General features: G+C 41.1%; 1 protein-coding gene across 1 annotated transcript in view; it reads left to right on the top strand.

Moving 5' to 3' along the window:
* Nucleotides 1–16,491, top strand: part of LOC139215464 (tenascin-like) — a 39,964-nt gene that overhangs the window by 9,334 nt on the left and 14,139 nt on the right. Inside the window, exons 5-7 of the mRNA XM_070846435.1 lie at nt 2,010–2,125; nt 13,982–14,135; nt 15,359–15,628. Of these exons, the coding sequence (XP_070702536.1) occupies nt 2,010–2,125; nt 13,982–14,135; nt 15,359–15,628 (540 nt within the window). The remainder of the gene's footprint in view (nt 1–2,009; nt 2,126–13,981; nt 14,136–15,358; nt 15,629–16,491) is intronic.

Genomic DNA, 16,491 nt, shown 5'->3' with positions numbered 1-16,491 from the left:
TTCCTCCTCCTCTTCCTCCCTTTCTTCCTCTTCCTCTTCCTCTTCTTCTTCTCTTCTTCTTCCTCCTCCTTCTTCCTCTTCCTCTTTTTTGTCATCTTCCTCCTCTTCTTCTTCCTACTCCTCTTCTTCTTTTTCCTCTTCTTTTTCTTCCTCTTCTCCCTCCTCTTCCTCTCCTTCTTCCTCCTCCTCTTCTTCCTCTTCCTCCTCTTCTTCTTCCTCTTCCTCTTCTTTGTCATCTTCCTCCTCCTCTTCTTTTTCTTCCTCTTCTCCCTCCTCTTCCTCTCCTTCTTCCTCCTCCTCTTCTTCCTCTTCCTCCTTCTCCTCTTCTTCTTCTTCTTTTTCTTCCTCTTCCTCTCCTTCCTCCTCCTCTTCCTCCTCTTCTTCTTCCTCCCCTTCTTCCTCTTCCTTGTCATCTTCCTCCTCCTCTTCTTCTTCCTCCCCTTCTTCCTCTTCCTCTTCTTTGTCATCTTCCTCCTCCTCTTCTTCTTCCTCTTCCTCTTCTTTGTCATCTTCCTCCTCCTCTTCTTCGTCCTCCTCCTAACCAACTGGTGACTCTGAGAATAAATTACTGTAAGAAACAACCATCAACCTGTTCACTAAATTATAATTTATGTGATTAACATCTGAAAAAAACATTTATTTTAAATGTGTAAAATGATTTTCTATAAAACTGAGCTGTTTGTCCTCATTTACATATTGATTATCTGATCATTTCCTCCCTGACAAACACTTATTTAACATTTTCTCGTTGTTAATCTAATCTGCAGTGAGAGTGTTTTCTTGTTGCCGTTGCTGGGCTACGTTAGCACGTTAGCTCGTCTGTCTGCAGTGACGGAACCGTTTCATTACCGGAGCAGCAGGATCCAGAGCCGCTGCCCATAAAACTCCCTCAGAACGAAACGGCTTTCTGTGCAGCATGAGGCTGAAACAGGACACACACGTGTGTGAGTGTTAAGTGTTTTCCCAAATGTGACCGAGCGCTCGCTGGAGCGAAGCCTCGTATGGCGGCGGCGGGGTGAGATAAGTGGCTGCCGCAGCTGCTGAGTTCTTTTCCGTTCACCTGATTTTGAAAAAAGTGAAGATGTGATTTAGAGTTTGAGCAAAACTCTCATTCTCCTCTTCTTCTTCTTCTTCTTCTACCTCTACTTCTTCCTCCTCCTACTTCAAACCGACTGGTGACTGAGAATAAATTATCATCTGCAAAAAAAAAAACCTTATTCTTATTGTTTTGGGAAAGTTTCAGTTAATTTGCATGTTGTATAAAATCAAAAGATACCTGAAGATTGGAAATCTCCATCTGCATCCTTCAAAATAAAATGACAGAGGGCTCCTACGCCCCCCTGACGGTGTGGGTTATGAAAAACTTGGTCCACAATCCTGCATCCAAAAGGCCAAAAACTAAAGAAAAAGTCAGATATACTTTCTCCTGCTGCTGCTGCTGGTTTATTCTCGTTCCACCATCCTGAGACTGTTCCTATAAAACCAGTTGATTTTCTCGCACCTTCTTTTTAGGAACTTCCTCAACACGTGTTTCATGTTCCTAAATGCCTCTCTCTCTCTCTCTCTCTCTCTCTCTCTCTCTCTCTCTCTCTCTCTCTCTCTCTGGTTTCGGGAAACACTACGTCAGGCTCTCAGTGAACTTTTCAGCACTAATTTTACGGGTCGATTGAGCAATAAAACGAATCTGTGAATTATTATCGAGTTCGCTGTCGCCGTGTGCAGTTGTTGTTGTTCGTCAGCTGAGTGTCTCTGCCGGGCTGAGAGCTCCGTGTTGCTGCCTGTGGTTTCATGAAGACTGATGCATATAAAATGTAGATAAAATGAACTAATAAGTCCATAAAAACACCATAAATCTGTGTGATAAACTGTGCAACAAGTGGAGAGAAGTCGTGTTGTGATCTGTTCCTGTTTCCTTCCTCGTGCTGTCAGGCTGGTTTACACTTTAAGATTAGTTAGTTTAGATTAAAGGAATCTGAGTTTGTGTTTGACTTCTGTTTCTCTCTCTGCAGCCATGTCGGGTGTTTCTCAGCTGAGCACTCGGGACATCAGAGAGACGTCCGTCACTCTGGTCTGGACGCCTCCTCCCGTCCAGTATGAGACCTACCACATCACCTTCACCAGCCAGGTACCAACACGGCAACTCTGACCAATCAGTGGATGTTTTCAGCTTGAAGTGAAGTCCACGTCAAAGACAGGCTCAGATTGTGTCTGACAGCATCATGGAAAGGATCCCTACAGAGAGAGACCTGGAAGATCCTTTAGGTTTAACCACAAACAGCCGTTATATCGCTCTCTGCTCACACACCAGACTACATTGAAAAAAAGCATAATTGTACCTTGCAGAACACGGCTTCTGCTGCCTCGATATGTTAGTTTGTTTTAGTTTAGCTTGTCATTGTGTGTTTCACAGATACTGTTTTGGAATTCAGACTAACTCCTTAAAACACCAGAATCACACAGTAACAAAAAACAGACCAACTGATTGAGGCAGCAACCTCTCTGTAAAATTACTGTTTTTGTGAATGGAGTCTGGTGTGTGTGCAGAGAGCGATATAACGGCTGTTTGTGGTTAAACCAAAAGGATCTTCCAGGTCTCTCTCTGTAGGGATCCTCTCCATAATGCTGTCACATGATGACACTTGTGCAGTAGTGGACACCGTCATACTATACGATATATACACAAGACTGTAGCTCTAATCATCATCAAAAGTGCACTTTTTCTGAATGCAATAAAAAGACAACAAATGAAAATGAAGGTAGAGAGAAAATAAAACGTAACAGAGGAGCAAAAACAGCAAAATAATATATCTATATAATATACAGATTTAGATTTAACTGGTGAAAAATGAAAGATGTGACTGCAGATTCATATACAGATTTGCTTCACTGGGAGGCAACCAAGCAGAAAGTAGACAAACACACCCACATATTTGTAGGAGTAATTCAGACAGCAGATGTGTTTGTCGACTGTCGTGGTCCAAACTACGAACTGTTTGCTCTCAGGGAGTCTTCGCTGCATTCAGGACTCTGAGAGCCGCTGAGGGGGGTCAAAGTCCTCAAGCACCAGCTCATGTTGAGTCTGAACTTTACACAAGATCCTCAGGGAGCTTTTCAGAAATGACGACGAGGTCTGCAGATGGAACCTTAAATAACCTCTAACGTCTGAGGAGACTAAAAACAAAACACTCTGACCACGGGCCTTCGCATAACGAGACCAGAGCTTCTCCTAAACTCCTTTTTCTGTCCTCAAATGAGTGATTTGTACATGAAAAGGTGAATTATTTAAAGTAAAAACCTTCTTTGAATGCCGGAGTGGATGTAATAAATTCTGTGTGAGGGTTTCCGTGACAACGAGAGTTACAGCGTCCGTGAAGTTCCCCCAAAACTCTGAAAATACAAAAACAATAAATCGAATAATAAGGATTCAGACTTCAGCAGCTCCAGGATTAATTTCCACCACAAACACTGACACAGCGCTGATGTCCCAGAGGGGATTTACCGTGCAGATGCTCTGCACTAAATCAGGACGGTTGGAGTTGTTTCAGGGCCAGTTGTCTTTTTATTTTAATGGTAGAAAAGTCGGATATATTCAGTGTAAATGTGGCATGAAATGAATGATTTTCAGGCTAATAAGAACAGTTAAATGGGGAATTTACTCAACATATTTTGTTCTCTATCCAAGACTTAGATGGATCCCAAGTACCAAACAAAGTGGATAGCTTAGCGTAGCTTAGCTTAGCATAAAGACCACAGTTCCAACACATAAATAGTTTGGGTTAAACAAACAAGATACAAGAATTGAACCCTTTGTACTATGTATTTGACGCTTGGTTATAATTTTCTGGGAATAAAAAAGCACAGATTCTAAAAACTGTTTTCACAACAGACAGTTTAATAAGACCGTGGTCTGAAATACTTCTCTGCCCTTAAAAGACGTCATAAGAGTAGTGAGTGATTTTAGGATTTTGGCGTTTTATTTGGTTGTGTTGAACAGAAACTGAGCGGCCTGTCGTTTCCATGACAGACACCAGAAAAAATGATCTGTGAAACTGACTTAAAGTCCCAGCGGAGATCTCCGGGCACCACGAACAATAAATTAAAGCAGGATTTTATGGCGTTACAGTTCACTGACTCTGTGCACTGGAAGAGCAAAGTGCTGCTTTCATGTTTCCATGACAGAAACCGAAGCTTGTAGCCTCCTAAAGGGATAGTTTGGATAATTTGAAGTGGGGTTGTCTGAGGTCTCCATAGTCAGTGTATCCATAGCCAGTTTGGTGATTCAGGCAGGAGTCACTAAGCACTGCTGTGGACTGGGCCAGCAGGACAAGTTTATCAAATATTTTCACTGCCACCAAACCCCATTCACAAAAACAGTGATTTTATCTCACAGATTACAGGAGTCGCTGGTCTACTGCTGCCTCCATCTGTTAGTTTGTTTGTGTTATTGTGTGATTTTGGTGCTTTAAATGGTCAATTTGGATCCAAACTGATGTGTCAGATCACTGGTCAAGGCAGCAGTAGCGCAGTGAACTCCCATGTTTGATGAGGCAAAATTGCTGTTTTTGTCAATGGAGTCTGGTGGGTATGAGGCGAACAAAGAAAAAGAGAGAACGGCATCAGTTTCCCGTCAAAAGGGATTACCGATGGCAATGTAAAGCAGTAAAATATAAATAGAATATCAATAAATATAGCATATACTTAAACTGGTGTTGATTTTTTTAGGTGGGCCTTTTTTAGGAGGCTAAAACATGTTTTCCTGCTGCCCCCCTCGGCATGTCCACAGCAGGACATCACTCAACGACCATTAAAGATAAATTAAACACAGATAAAAGTGTAAATTCATAGTTCTTTCCTACATCTATCCTCTGCTGAAACTGTTGTTTGAATCCTGAAGCAAAAAAAATTCAAGAATTTCATCAGTGTGTTTGGAAACTTTTGGGGAGAATCAGAGATTGTATCTGCAGCTCAAAACAAAACAGATCACAAAGCAGGAAGAGATGACGAATTATTCCGAGTAATTTCTGTAATTTTCAAGTCCAACTGAGAATAGTTTGTATAAAGTCCCAAAGATGGTTCCAAATACTTGCAGATAGGGGGGGCAGAGACCTGCACAGATTCTCACCAGAGTTTATTTCCATGACAAACATAATGAAAAAATGTGTCATTAAATTGAAAGTAATCCTCGGGGAGTCTGGAGATGGCAGCAACAAATCGCTCTCTTCCAAGGAAAAACATACTGAGTCACTTCGGAGATGTTTGGATAAAAATGCCAAGTTTAATGTATCCTGACAAACTGTTCGTACCCTGACCTCATGTGTGTGTGTGTGTGTGTGTGTGTGTCTTCCTACCATCCCTTCATTATCTAAACCATGACTTAATTACTCAGCAGCTCCAGAGGTTTTTCCTCTGCTCTGTGGAAGCCAAACGAAACACTTTGGTCCTGAATAACGCCGTAGAAGTCTCCTCTCAGATGCCTTTAAGTAGATAAAACATGGTAAAAATGCCCTTTAACTAAACTAAAGACACGTTTAAACTGCCCTGCATGCCGAATGTCCTCCACCTCTAAATGGTTTAGAAAGTGAATAGTTCCCTGGCCATAATAATGAGAACGATATCAATCAATCAACCTTTATTTATACAATGTTATCTCAAGACACTTTTCATGAAGAGCAGGTCAAAACCAAACTCAGTGACTCAAGATCCAAAATAAAGGATTCAAGATTGACAGTGGCAGGAAAAAACTCCCCTTTAACAGGAAAAACTCCCCTTTAACTTGAAAAAAACTCCCTTTTAACAGGAAAAACTCCCCTTTAACTTGAAAAAAACTCTCTTTTAACAGGAAAAACTCCCCTTTAACATGAAAAAAACTCCCTTTTAACAGGAAAAACTCTCCTTTAACATGAAAAAAACTCCCTTTTAACAGAAAAAACTCCCCTTTAATATGAAAAAAACTCCCCTTTAACATGAAAAAACTGTCCTTTAACAGGAAAAACGTATATTTGACATGAAAAACTCCCTTTTAACGGGAAAAACTCCCCTTTAATAGTAAAAACTCCCCTTTGACATGAAAAAAAAACCTTTAACATGAAAAAAACTCCCCTTTAACGTGAAAACTCCCCTTTAACATGAAAAAAACTCCCTTTTAACGGGAAAAACTCCCATTTAACATGAAAAACTCCCCTTTAACATGAAAAAAACTCCCATTTAACAGGAAAAACGTGTATTTGACATGAAAAACTCCCTTTTCATGGGAAAAACTCCCCTTTAACGGGAAAAACTCACATTTAACAGGAAAAACTCCCCTTTAACGGGACAAACAGAACCCAACCACTATTCCAATATTGGTAAATCGTGGTAACTATATCAATGATATCAGGAATATGACTAATAATAATGAACAATATGACAACAGTGAATCTATAATTAATGATAATAGACTAATATTAGTTTAAAGTGGCGGTGGCCGACTGTCCATGAGCACAGAAAGGCTCCGGGGAAGATACCAAGTTAGTGACGGACATTAAAGGGACGTGTAGCATAAGGATGGAGAGCCCAGTGCATCATGGGAAGAGAAGGTGTCTGCCCCCCCGAACACAAACTGGAACATAACATATAATAAAATAATAAAATACAATAATGAATAATAATAAATAATGATATATAATCTAGTGGTTGTTGCTGTTGTGAAGGGTGGTTTATGTTGGCCACACGTGTGCGCGTATGTAAGTGTGTGTTTTTATGACAGAGGTGTCGTGGTTACACACACACACACTCACTCTCACACACACACACACACACACACACACACACACACACACATTCTGAGTCACTTCATAAAACAACCTGGAACAGTTTTGACCATGAACGCATCACGACTTCCTGCAGCTGCTGCTTGTTTGGCGATTTCTTCTTGGCATTTTGTTCAAGAGGACTGAAGTTGTGTTTTGTGAGAGTCATAAAGTGTCTCCTCGTGTGTGTGTGTGTGTGTGTGTGTGTGTGTGTGTGTGTGTGTGTGTGTGTGTGTGTGTGTGTGGACAGGAACACTTCATCTTCTCTTTCTGAAAGCGTGTTGCGTTTCCTCGATCTGATTTTTACAGGATCTTTAGCAGATCATTGATCAGGCACAGAGGGTGTGTCGTTAGCAACACAAACAAGCATCAAACCGTCCGTCGGCTGTTTGTGTTTGACAAACATGAACTGCAACGTAGCAACGGCCCCTGTGTGGAGGGAAGTCTGCAGCGGTACAGCCTCCGGGTCTGGGGGGTGGGGTCAGGTCTGGGGGGGTTCAGGTCTGATCACTGGCTCCTTCATCAGTCGGCAGCGTCAGTTCAGGAATATGATTTAATTTGGGTCAAATCAAAATAATGCAGAGTTGCACCAATTTAGATATACTGGATGTATATTATTTTATTTTTTGTAATTTATTATTATTTTTTTTTATTCAAACTTTTTTTTCTTTTATTTAATTGATTAATTAATTCAATAAATATATTTATTTTTTTAAATTATTTCATTTTGTAATTTATTTTTTTAAATTATTTCATTTTGTAATTTGTCTTTATTTTGTCATTTAGTCTTAAATTTATTTTATTTTAGTTTTTTATTCTATCTTCCTTTATTTAATTTAATTAATGTATTTATTTATTTAATACATTTATTTATTTTTTATTATTTTACTTTTTGTAATTTGTCTTTTTATTTTATGCTTTATTCTTAAATTTATTTTATTTTATTTATTATTATTTCTTATTCTATCTTATATCTTATATATATTTTTTTTATTTTTTTTTATTAATTTTATTTTCCAGAGGCGGAGAGATTCCTTTGATATTTAGTTTCTGGCAATAAGGAACTGAACTTCGAATGCAGTCCGTGTGCAGTCTTTCTGTCGTGTCTCTAAGACGACGATCATACGGAGCTCGTCGGAGTGCGATTCACCGAAGACCTCATGCAGATTTCTGCAGAGCGATAAAAGGTGGACAGCGCTCACGTCCAACCCTCTCAGCTGGTGCAGGACTGAAAACGTCCTGCAAACGTCCATGTGAACAAAAACCAGACTGCATATACAGAAAAAACCCACCAGGAGCATCAACTGTGTTTTTTTTTAATGCTGGATGATGGAAATGTTTGTGAAATCAGCTTTTGAGGCCTCATCAGTTAAACTACATTAGGGTCGTTTAGTGCAATGGCCATTATTTCTCCTTTAAACCAGTAACCTCTGCGTCGCTCGCTCATCAGGCCTGTCCGTCCTCAAACATGTGTGATACATGTGTGATCAATCAGCAGCAGAAGGAATTAAAGACGTGGAAAATTACTAATTGCGTTGGTATTTGTGAGAGTCGCAGGACGGCGAACAAAGAAAATAACCTCACTTTCTAAATCAGTCAGAATCAAAAAACTGTCAGTGAGATGAAAAGTCACTGCTTTAGATTACAGAACACACACACACACACACTGGACTGTTTAATATGGAGGCATCACCTCACCACACATGTCCTGGAATAGTCACAAGCATGTTTTCCCACACACACACACACTCTGAGCTACAGCGATCACGCCAGGCGATGATTTTTTTTTTGTTTTTTGGATGAAACAGAGCGGTGATCTCCCCGCGCTGACATCATCGAGGGATTAAGCCTCAGTAATGAGTCTGAGAACGAGGTTTGGACCAGAGCAACAACACCAGGAAGTATCCACTACCGCCCAGAGAGAAGCCACATGATGGATGGGTGGATGTGCGAGCTGATAAAGAGGAAGTGATGGAGTGGCGCCTGACGAGCCCTGCAGAGGGAATAAAACTTTAAGGAGCCTCAGAGGCGAGAAATCAATCATCCCGACTGGAGTTCATTTAAAACAGAGAGAGAATTATGACATTAACACGCCGTCGTACATGTCTGATAAATCAGCCTGATCTCGGCGGACGGCGTGTTAATAACACCTTTCCTTTAAAGACATTTCACGTGTCACGTTTTATGGAAAGCCGATCAGATCAGATAAAGGTGATTATATTTATTATTATAATTAACATGTTGACAACATGTTAACTACAGATTAACCCACACAAACATATTAACTACACGTTAACCACACACAAACATGTTAACCACACGTTAACCACACACACAAACATGTTAACTACACGTTAACCACACACAAACATGTTAACCACACGTTAACCACACACACAAACATGTTAACTACACGTTAACCACACACACAAACATGTTAACTACACGTTAACCACACAAACATGTTAACTACACGTTAACCACACAAACATGTTAACTACACGTTAACCACACACAAACATGTTAACTACACGTTAACCACACACACAAACATGTTAACTACACGTTAATGGCACACAAACATGTTAACTACACGTTAATGGCACACAAACAACACGTTAACATGTGAAAAACCAACACATTCGTACCGTGATAACATTATCACTTAAATGTTATCAACAACATGTTATCAATATGTTGCCATCTTGTAAAACTTGCCTGGTGAATGTGTTCAAAATTGCATTTATCTGAACTGTTTGGTTTCCATAGTTGCTTCCTCACCTGAGCAGAGGGAGATGTCAGATATTAGATACCCAACATCCTGTTACCCTTTCAAAATAAAGCCTGAGAAACATTTCAGGTAATTTATTTTGTACCAAAACTGGTGGCTGGGTTTAGAAAAAGAAGCACATTAGTTACTGGCACGCTGTCTCTGCACGACATGTGTCTAAATGATGTGACATGACATTGTGCAATAAATCCGTACACACGACACAAAGAGCTACTCACGCACCATCTGGTGAGACCGTGCTGGATAAATATGTCGGTCGTAACACTCCATAAAACCTTTAATAGTTTTTGTACATAAACAAACAGGATGTAATGTTAATCAGGGAGCTTTAGGGCTGATTTGATGAAGTCTTTATGCTAAGCTAAGCTAACAGCCGCTAGTTGTAGCTTCATACTTTATTATGAAAGTGTGAACGTGTCACTCGCGTCCGACAGTCTGATCTGTTGTTAAACTTTTCTTCCCCGCTGTTTTTCTCACGGCTGTAAACTTGGACGGCCTCTCGGTTCCCCGCAGCGTAACAAACCAGACAGAACAGAACAGAACAGAGGACAAAAAGGGAAGGAGAAACCGTCCCGTCGAAAACAGGCGAGCAGTGAATGAACAGAGCGGAGTGCAGTGGAGGAGGCGGGGTGGGGAGAGAAGATGCAGATGTGGGATGCTTGTTGCCACGGAAACGCGTAAACACCGTCAAAAACATGGCGACTGCCAGAGGGATGACATCACCCCCCCGGCCTCGCAGCTGTGACACAGAGAAGGAGGGATGGAGGGAAGACTGGAGGGATGGATGGAGGGAGGAGATGTTTACCAGACCGACAGATAAACAACAGATAAACAACAACAGCTGACGTGAGAACAGACTGTCAGCAGGGAGAGAAGAAGAGTCGTCTCCCGGGATCAAAAGAAAGAAAAAGAAATGAGTCTCACGCACGTTTGCATCCTTTGAATATTTATTGTTTCCAGGCCACATAGTCAATCTTCCCTCTTAAAATTGATCTCTGCGTTTAACAGCAGAGCCCCGTAGTCCAATCAAACCAACACATGGGATCAGTGCTTCAGGGCTGCGTGGAGTTTTTCCCCTTCGCTGCTCATTTTGTAATGAATTAAAAGGCAGATTGAGGAGGATTCTCCTAAAAAAAACAATGGATGTCGACCTCCTAGACCGACACCAGCGTGCAGTGAGGTGTGAGGGCGCCGCTCGTAGTGACCAGACCTGCCGTGGGCGCAGGTGCTTGTTGGATATATATATATATATATATATACATATATATGTGTGTGTGTGTGTGTGAATAGCATAAGGGATAGTGTCTTTATTGCAAAACGATGATGCAGGACATTATTCTACTTATTACAGGACTTTGTTCTTAAGAAATCAGCCAATTTGACACAAACAACATTTTTTTTTTTTTTGATTTGAAAATATGTTATTGCTTCTGTTGAGCCAGTGGAGTCGCCCCCTGCTGGACTTTAGAACGAATGCAGACACCAGAAGCTACGTCCACTTCTCTATACAGTCTGATTGGATGGAAGTCAATGAGAAAAATGATTTATCAGCTCAGTGAACATCTTCCTGATGAGTTTCTGCTCTCAGTTTCTAGTTTACTGTCTTCTTCAGCACAGCAGGATGTTCATTTAGTAAATTATGGTCCATTTAGAGGAAGACACGCCAGGAAGAGGGGGGCGGGGCTTTGGGGCGGGGCTACCTGCTCACTGACCAATCAGAGGAGGGGGGAAAAGAATCAAGCGTCCCTTCTGGCTCCAAAAAAACAAGATGGCGACGTCCAAAAAGCAAAAGTCGAGGCTTCACATAGCTCTCGGTTGGGAACAACTAGATTAAAATAAACTAAAGTTTATATAAAGTAGTTCAAGACCACCACCTTTACTTTTAATACTTTAACTACAATTTGCTAATAAAACTTCTGTACTTTTACTTGAGTATCAGTACATCTACTTAGGTAAAGGCTCTCAGTTCTTGTTCCTCCTCTGATGTGCGCACTACGTTGACCGTTATATCTAAACTTTATTGTCCAAACCAAACGGAGAAAAAGACTTTGAGGAGAGCTGTATTTGGAGACGTTGGAGGTATTTGTGTCCCCACATCGTATTCAAAAAGATCTAAAACGCCCCTGAACGCACCGCAGGGACGCCGCAGGGCCTCGACTTGTTTTTTATTGGAGCTTTGGTTTTAATGACATCGCCCTCGTTCGTATGGAAATGAATGAAAGCGCTCTGACACTCGGGCGCCGATCCATGACGACCTCTGGAGCTGCGTCGCCGGGCAGCCAACATAGCAACCAGCCCGGCAACCAGCTGTGGTCCATTTACTTTATCCATTCATTAGGAAGGCCAAAATAACACATCAGAGCTGCTCTCCCAGTGGACTAATTGCTGAGTAAGCTTCAGATTTTAATTCATGGGATTTCCAGAAGATAAATTGAATAATACGAACTTTGTGCAGTTTGAAATGATCCCGACTGAACAAAACGACAGAGGCTGTAATGACGTGGAAATAATCACAGATACAAGAATTATTCATTAGTGTGAATATTTTTCCCTCATCTTTCCTGATCAACACATTTTTCATTCAGTCAGATGTCAACAACTTCAACAATAAGCCCCCTAAAACAGGCCGTTTTTAAGTCTTAAAGGAGGCATTTTTGTATGGAAAGCCAAAAGGGTCACAATTTCCACGGCGTTTAAAGTAATTAAGAGCATCATTGGAGACAAAAAAAGCAAAGATTTCCGTTTTTTTGGTCCTGAACTTTTTATTCTTTAGTGAAAAAGGAATCACCAAGAACCAAAAAGGGGCCATTTTTGTATTTAATCCCTTGAAATGGACTGATTGTTTACATGTTCCTGTTTAAATCTAAAATAAGTAGAAATACCAATGTTGGGGAAATATTTCTGTTCTATCAAATCTCTGTCGCTCTCTGCTCATAAAAATGAGCCTCGCTCAGAAACTAAAACATGGAAATAGTTCAAATCTCTTCTGGAGGGTTCACAGATATTTAGTATTTTTTAGTATTGAACTGAAAAAGGGATCTTTGTTTTTATCCCAGTGATTTTAGAGCTTCTTCTTTTCAATAATAAAACATCGTCAGTATTCTCTGATCTGCTCCAAAGTATTTTCACTAACTCTCAACCCGTTAGCGTAGCTTAGCATAAAGACTGGAAACAGGTGGAAACAGCTAGCGCGGGTGAAACAGAAGCAGTTTGTAAACATAATTAATCTTTTTGACTTCAGAGCTCGTCATCCTGCAGCAAGTCGGCCATTTCAGACCCTTACCCTTTTAGAAAATGGGATTTTAAATCGGCTTCACGGTCCCGGTCGTAATGTCAACAGTCAATCACGTAAAGAAAACAAGAGAAGAAGAGTTTAGGTGACGTCGCTGATTCCTCTCAGGCTTGTTTCTGTTCTGCTTCAGTGGATTTTGCTTTGGAAAGTCTTTGTCCCACACAGGTTGATGCCCTGCAGACGGCACTTCTGCTGTTTCCACTCGGTCTGATCATCCTCAGGCACCCTGACATGACTTAATCATTATTATTAGATATAATTATTGATACTGGGGATGGATTTGTTCTCTCAGCTGGCTGAACTTGCATCGGTGTACGACTTGAATCAGAAACAGGACAAAACTCTCCCTCTGCTGGTCATCATGCAGCACTTAAAGACCCCAATCTCACCATTTAAACTGGATTATTTCCAGTTAATCAGACGTGACGCTGCGTTCACTTGCTGGTATTTGATCACATTTAATGGCTTAATTAAATGCATATATTTGCTTTTAGGTTTTGATTTCCATGAACACCTTAAACATGATTTGATAAACCTGAGCTTCTCTAATCAGAAGTAAATTCTTTCTTTCTTTTTATCACACAGGAAAAAGACTGAAAATAACACTACAGATGTTAAACTGTGTCACATTTAAACTGCGTGACTGATTCATGAAACTTTCCAGCATTCAGCTGCTGATTCATGCAGATTTTCACTGACTTTCCCGACACAAATGCAAACAAAACATGAATTAAGCCGCCGTTGGCCCCGTTTTTAACACAGTGGAGCCTTTTAGCCTGAACGAAGAGCCGAACTTGTCACGTTTCCTCTGATTTGGATGCAGAACTTGTGCTTTCTGTGCTTCTATCTTTGTGCCTGTGTCCTTGTGTCTTTGGACCCATTATCCAGTACAGTTGAAATCCTTTCCAACCAATTATCCAGTGATAATTGTGCACATATTCAGGGGTGACTACATCTGTGTTTGCACGATTAAAGGCTGCAATGTGTTCCCATCTGGTTTTTTCCCGTCCTTGACCTGAGACTGAGAGGACGTGCAGAGAATCCTGTTTGTTTGAACCTTTACTGACTCTATAATCTGTGTTTTTGTTGGGTTTCTTTGTGCCCAAACAGAAGGAGAGCGACCAGCAGATAACAGCGCAGGTGGACGGCAGCCTGACCACCTTCACCCAGACGGGCCTGGCAGCCGGTCAGGAGTACAGCGTCAGCATCAGCGGAGAGATCGACGGCAGGAGGGGAGCTGAGAGCACCGCCGAATTCGTGACCCGTGAGCCGTCTATATATATTTGTCCTTCTTTATTTAAAAGGGTAAAAAGTCTTTTCCAAGAGAGACGTGGGCCAAGAGGGCATCCACATAATATCCTGTTATTATTACACGGCCATGGAGGAAGCAATACAATCATTTTTAAATCAATAAAACCATTTTTAAGTCTGTATTTTGTATCAAATTGTTGATTTCTTTAGTACGAAGCCGTGTAATAAGCCGGATAATGTACAAAACGCTAGGGCTTCAATTTGGAATAACGTTATCCCTTACATACGAACCACATCAGGTATAATTTCTGTAACTATCAGGCGATGACGTTTAAAAACGATCACAGCAACCAAGAGTTTTATTTTCCTGATCCTTTAAAAGTTACTTAAACTCCCCCAGTTATTCTTGGAGGACGGGGCGGCATATTTTAAACCTTTTTTTGTTCCTAACATCTGACCAACATCTGCAGGATACTGTGAGAGCTCGTGAGCTCGTGAATTTCAGCCTAACTGTCTTTGAGTTTCAAGAAAAGCACTTCAGAAATAAAATGTCTTATCTTATCTTCTTATCTAGAGGTACTTAGCAGCAGCAGCAGCAGCAGCAGCAGTGGTGTTCAGGATTTCCACAGCCAGTAATAAAACATAACACACAGTGGTGACAGCATTCAGCTTCTTTACTCTTTACTTTACAGGACGCCATAGTCCGACAGACACGTTTGATTCTGTGTTTCTGTGGTTAATTATCCCAACAACACAATGGTTTACCTTCATTTTTTCATCATCACTTTAGAGTTTCATGTCTCCAAATCTGAAAACACTGAATATATTCTAAACGAAGGATATTCATGAATATGTGCACAGCCTCAGTGCAGGAATACTGGTGTCGATATCTGCACAGAAACAGCCACATTTTTATCAGATAGTGAAATTATAAATATTGTGCAGTCGGCAGTTTCAAGTGTCCTGGTTAGAAGACGGAGACTCTGACCAACTTATTGGCCGACGGGAGCGGCTCAAATGTCCAAACTGGCAGCGAGAGTTTAAACATTTCTCATCTCGTTCCTGTCAAAGATGTAATCTGTGGCGGCTGCAGGGAGGCCGACAGTGAACAGGAAGAAGTGATCCAGGGTACATTTAGGATGTCGGTGTCACTTCCAGAGCTGGTTGATACCCGGTAGACTCAAGGCTGTTAAAAAAAAAAGCAACTGCTAAGACTTTCCTCATCTTCATCTCCAGTCATCTCCGGCCCCACCGACCTCCAAGTCGTCAAGACAACGTCGACCTCGGCGGTGGTCCAATGGGAGCACTCGCAGGGTGAGATCGACAGGTACCGTCTGACCGTCACACCCAACGACCGAGGGGGGAGGAGTCAAGAAATGACCGTCCCAGTCGGCCAGAACTCCGCCCACATCCGTCAGCTGGAGGCGGGGCGTTTGTATGACATCACACTGGTGGCGGAGAAGGGCAGGAGTCAGAGCGAGCCGGCGACCACCCAGGTTACTCCTGGTGAGTAGGACCAAAGACGGGCTTCCCACAAACTCCTGAAGTCAATGATCAATTGTTTTATCTCAGATTTAAAACAACTGTGATTATAAGATGAACTCCTCTTTTCACTCAGCTGCTCTTCAGGAACGTTTCAGGGATGAAAAGATCCTTGAAACCCTCTCTGTCTCTCTCTCTCTCTTTAAAAGTAAAACACCTATATTAAGCAGAGAAATGTTTCCCAAACTTTTCCTCCGGAGACTCACTTTTTAAAAACGACAAACCATCACGACCCAGCTCACAACATATCTTATCTATAAGTCGTAAGAAGAACAAATTTGTGTTTAAAATAACATTTCTGACCATTTTTACCGTACTAAATACTGTTAAATTAGAAATAATAATAATAACAACTTTATTTGCATGGCACCTTTTAAAAACTTCTGACAGGCAAAGCAAAACAGGACAGAAATAAGAGCAGAGAGACCAAACGAAAGCAAAGATTAAAATTAATGTAAAACAAGAAGAAAAACACAAAAACAGGAGAGAGAAGAGATAAAATGTAAATATAAATACATACAAATAAAAGAATAAAGAAAAGAAGTCTGTAAAAATGGGTTTTAAGAAGTGATTTAAAAGAAAGTTACTGACTCTGCGAGCCTTTTGTCCTCAGGCAGGTCGATCCAAAGCCGAAATCTAAGCCTTTATTGTGAAAGAGCCAGCAGGGAACTTCCTGAGGATCTAAAGCTGAAGCAACATTTCTTCTGTGTAGGTTGAGCCAGACCCACGTGTGCTTTAAGCCAGGGACAAAGAGACGGAGACGGAGACGAGGCGGTGTGAAAGATAGAAGATGGATAGATAATAGGAACTTGAAAAAAGTAAAAGTT

Source organism: Pempheris klunzingeri, chromosome 16 (genome assembly GCF_042242105.1).
Source record: "Pempheris klunzingeri isolate RE-2024b chromosome 16, fPemKlu1.hap1, whole genome shotgun sequence".
Lineage (NCBI taxonomy): Eukaryota > Metazoa > Chordata > Actinopteri > Acropomatiformes > Pempheridae > Pempheris > Pempheris klunzingeri.
Note: the sequence above shows the minus strand (reverse complement) of the source record. Positions and strands in the feature narration are given on the sequence as shown.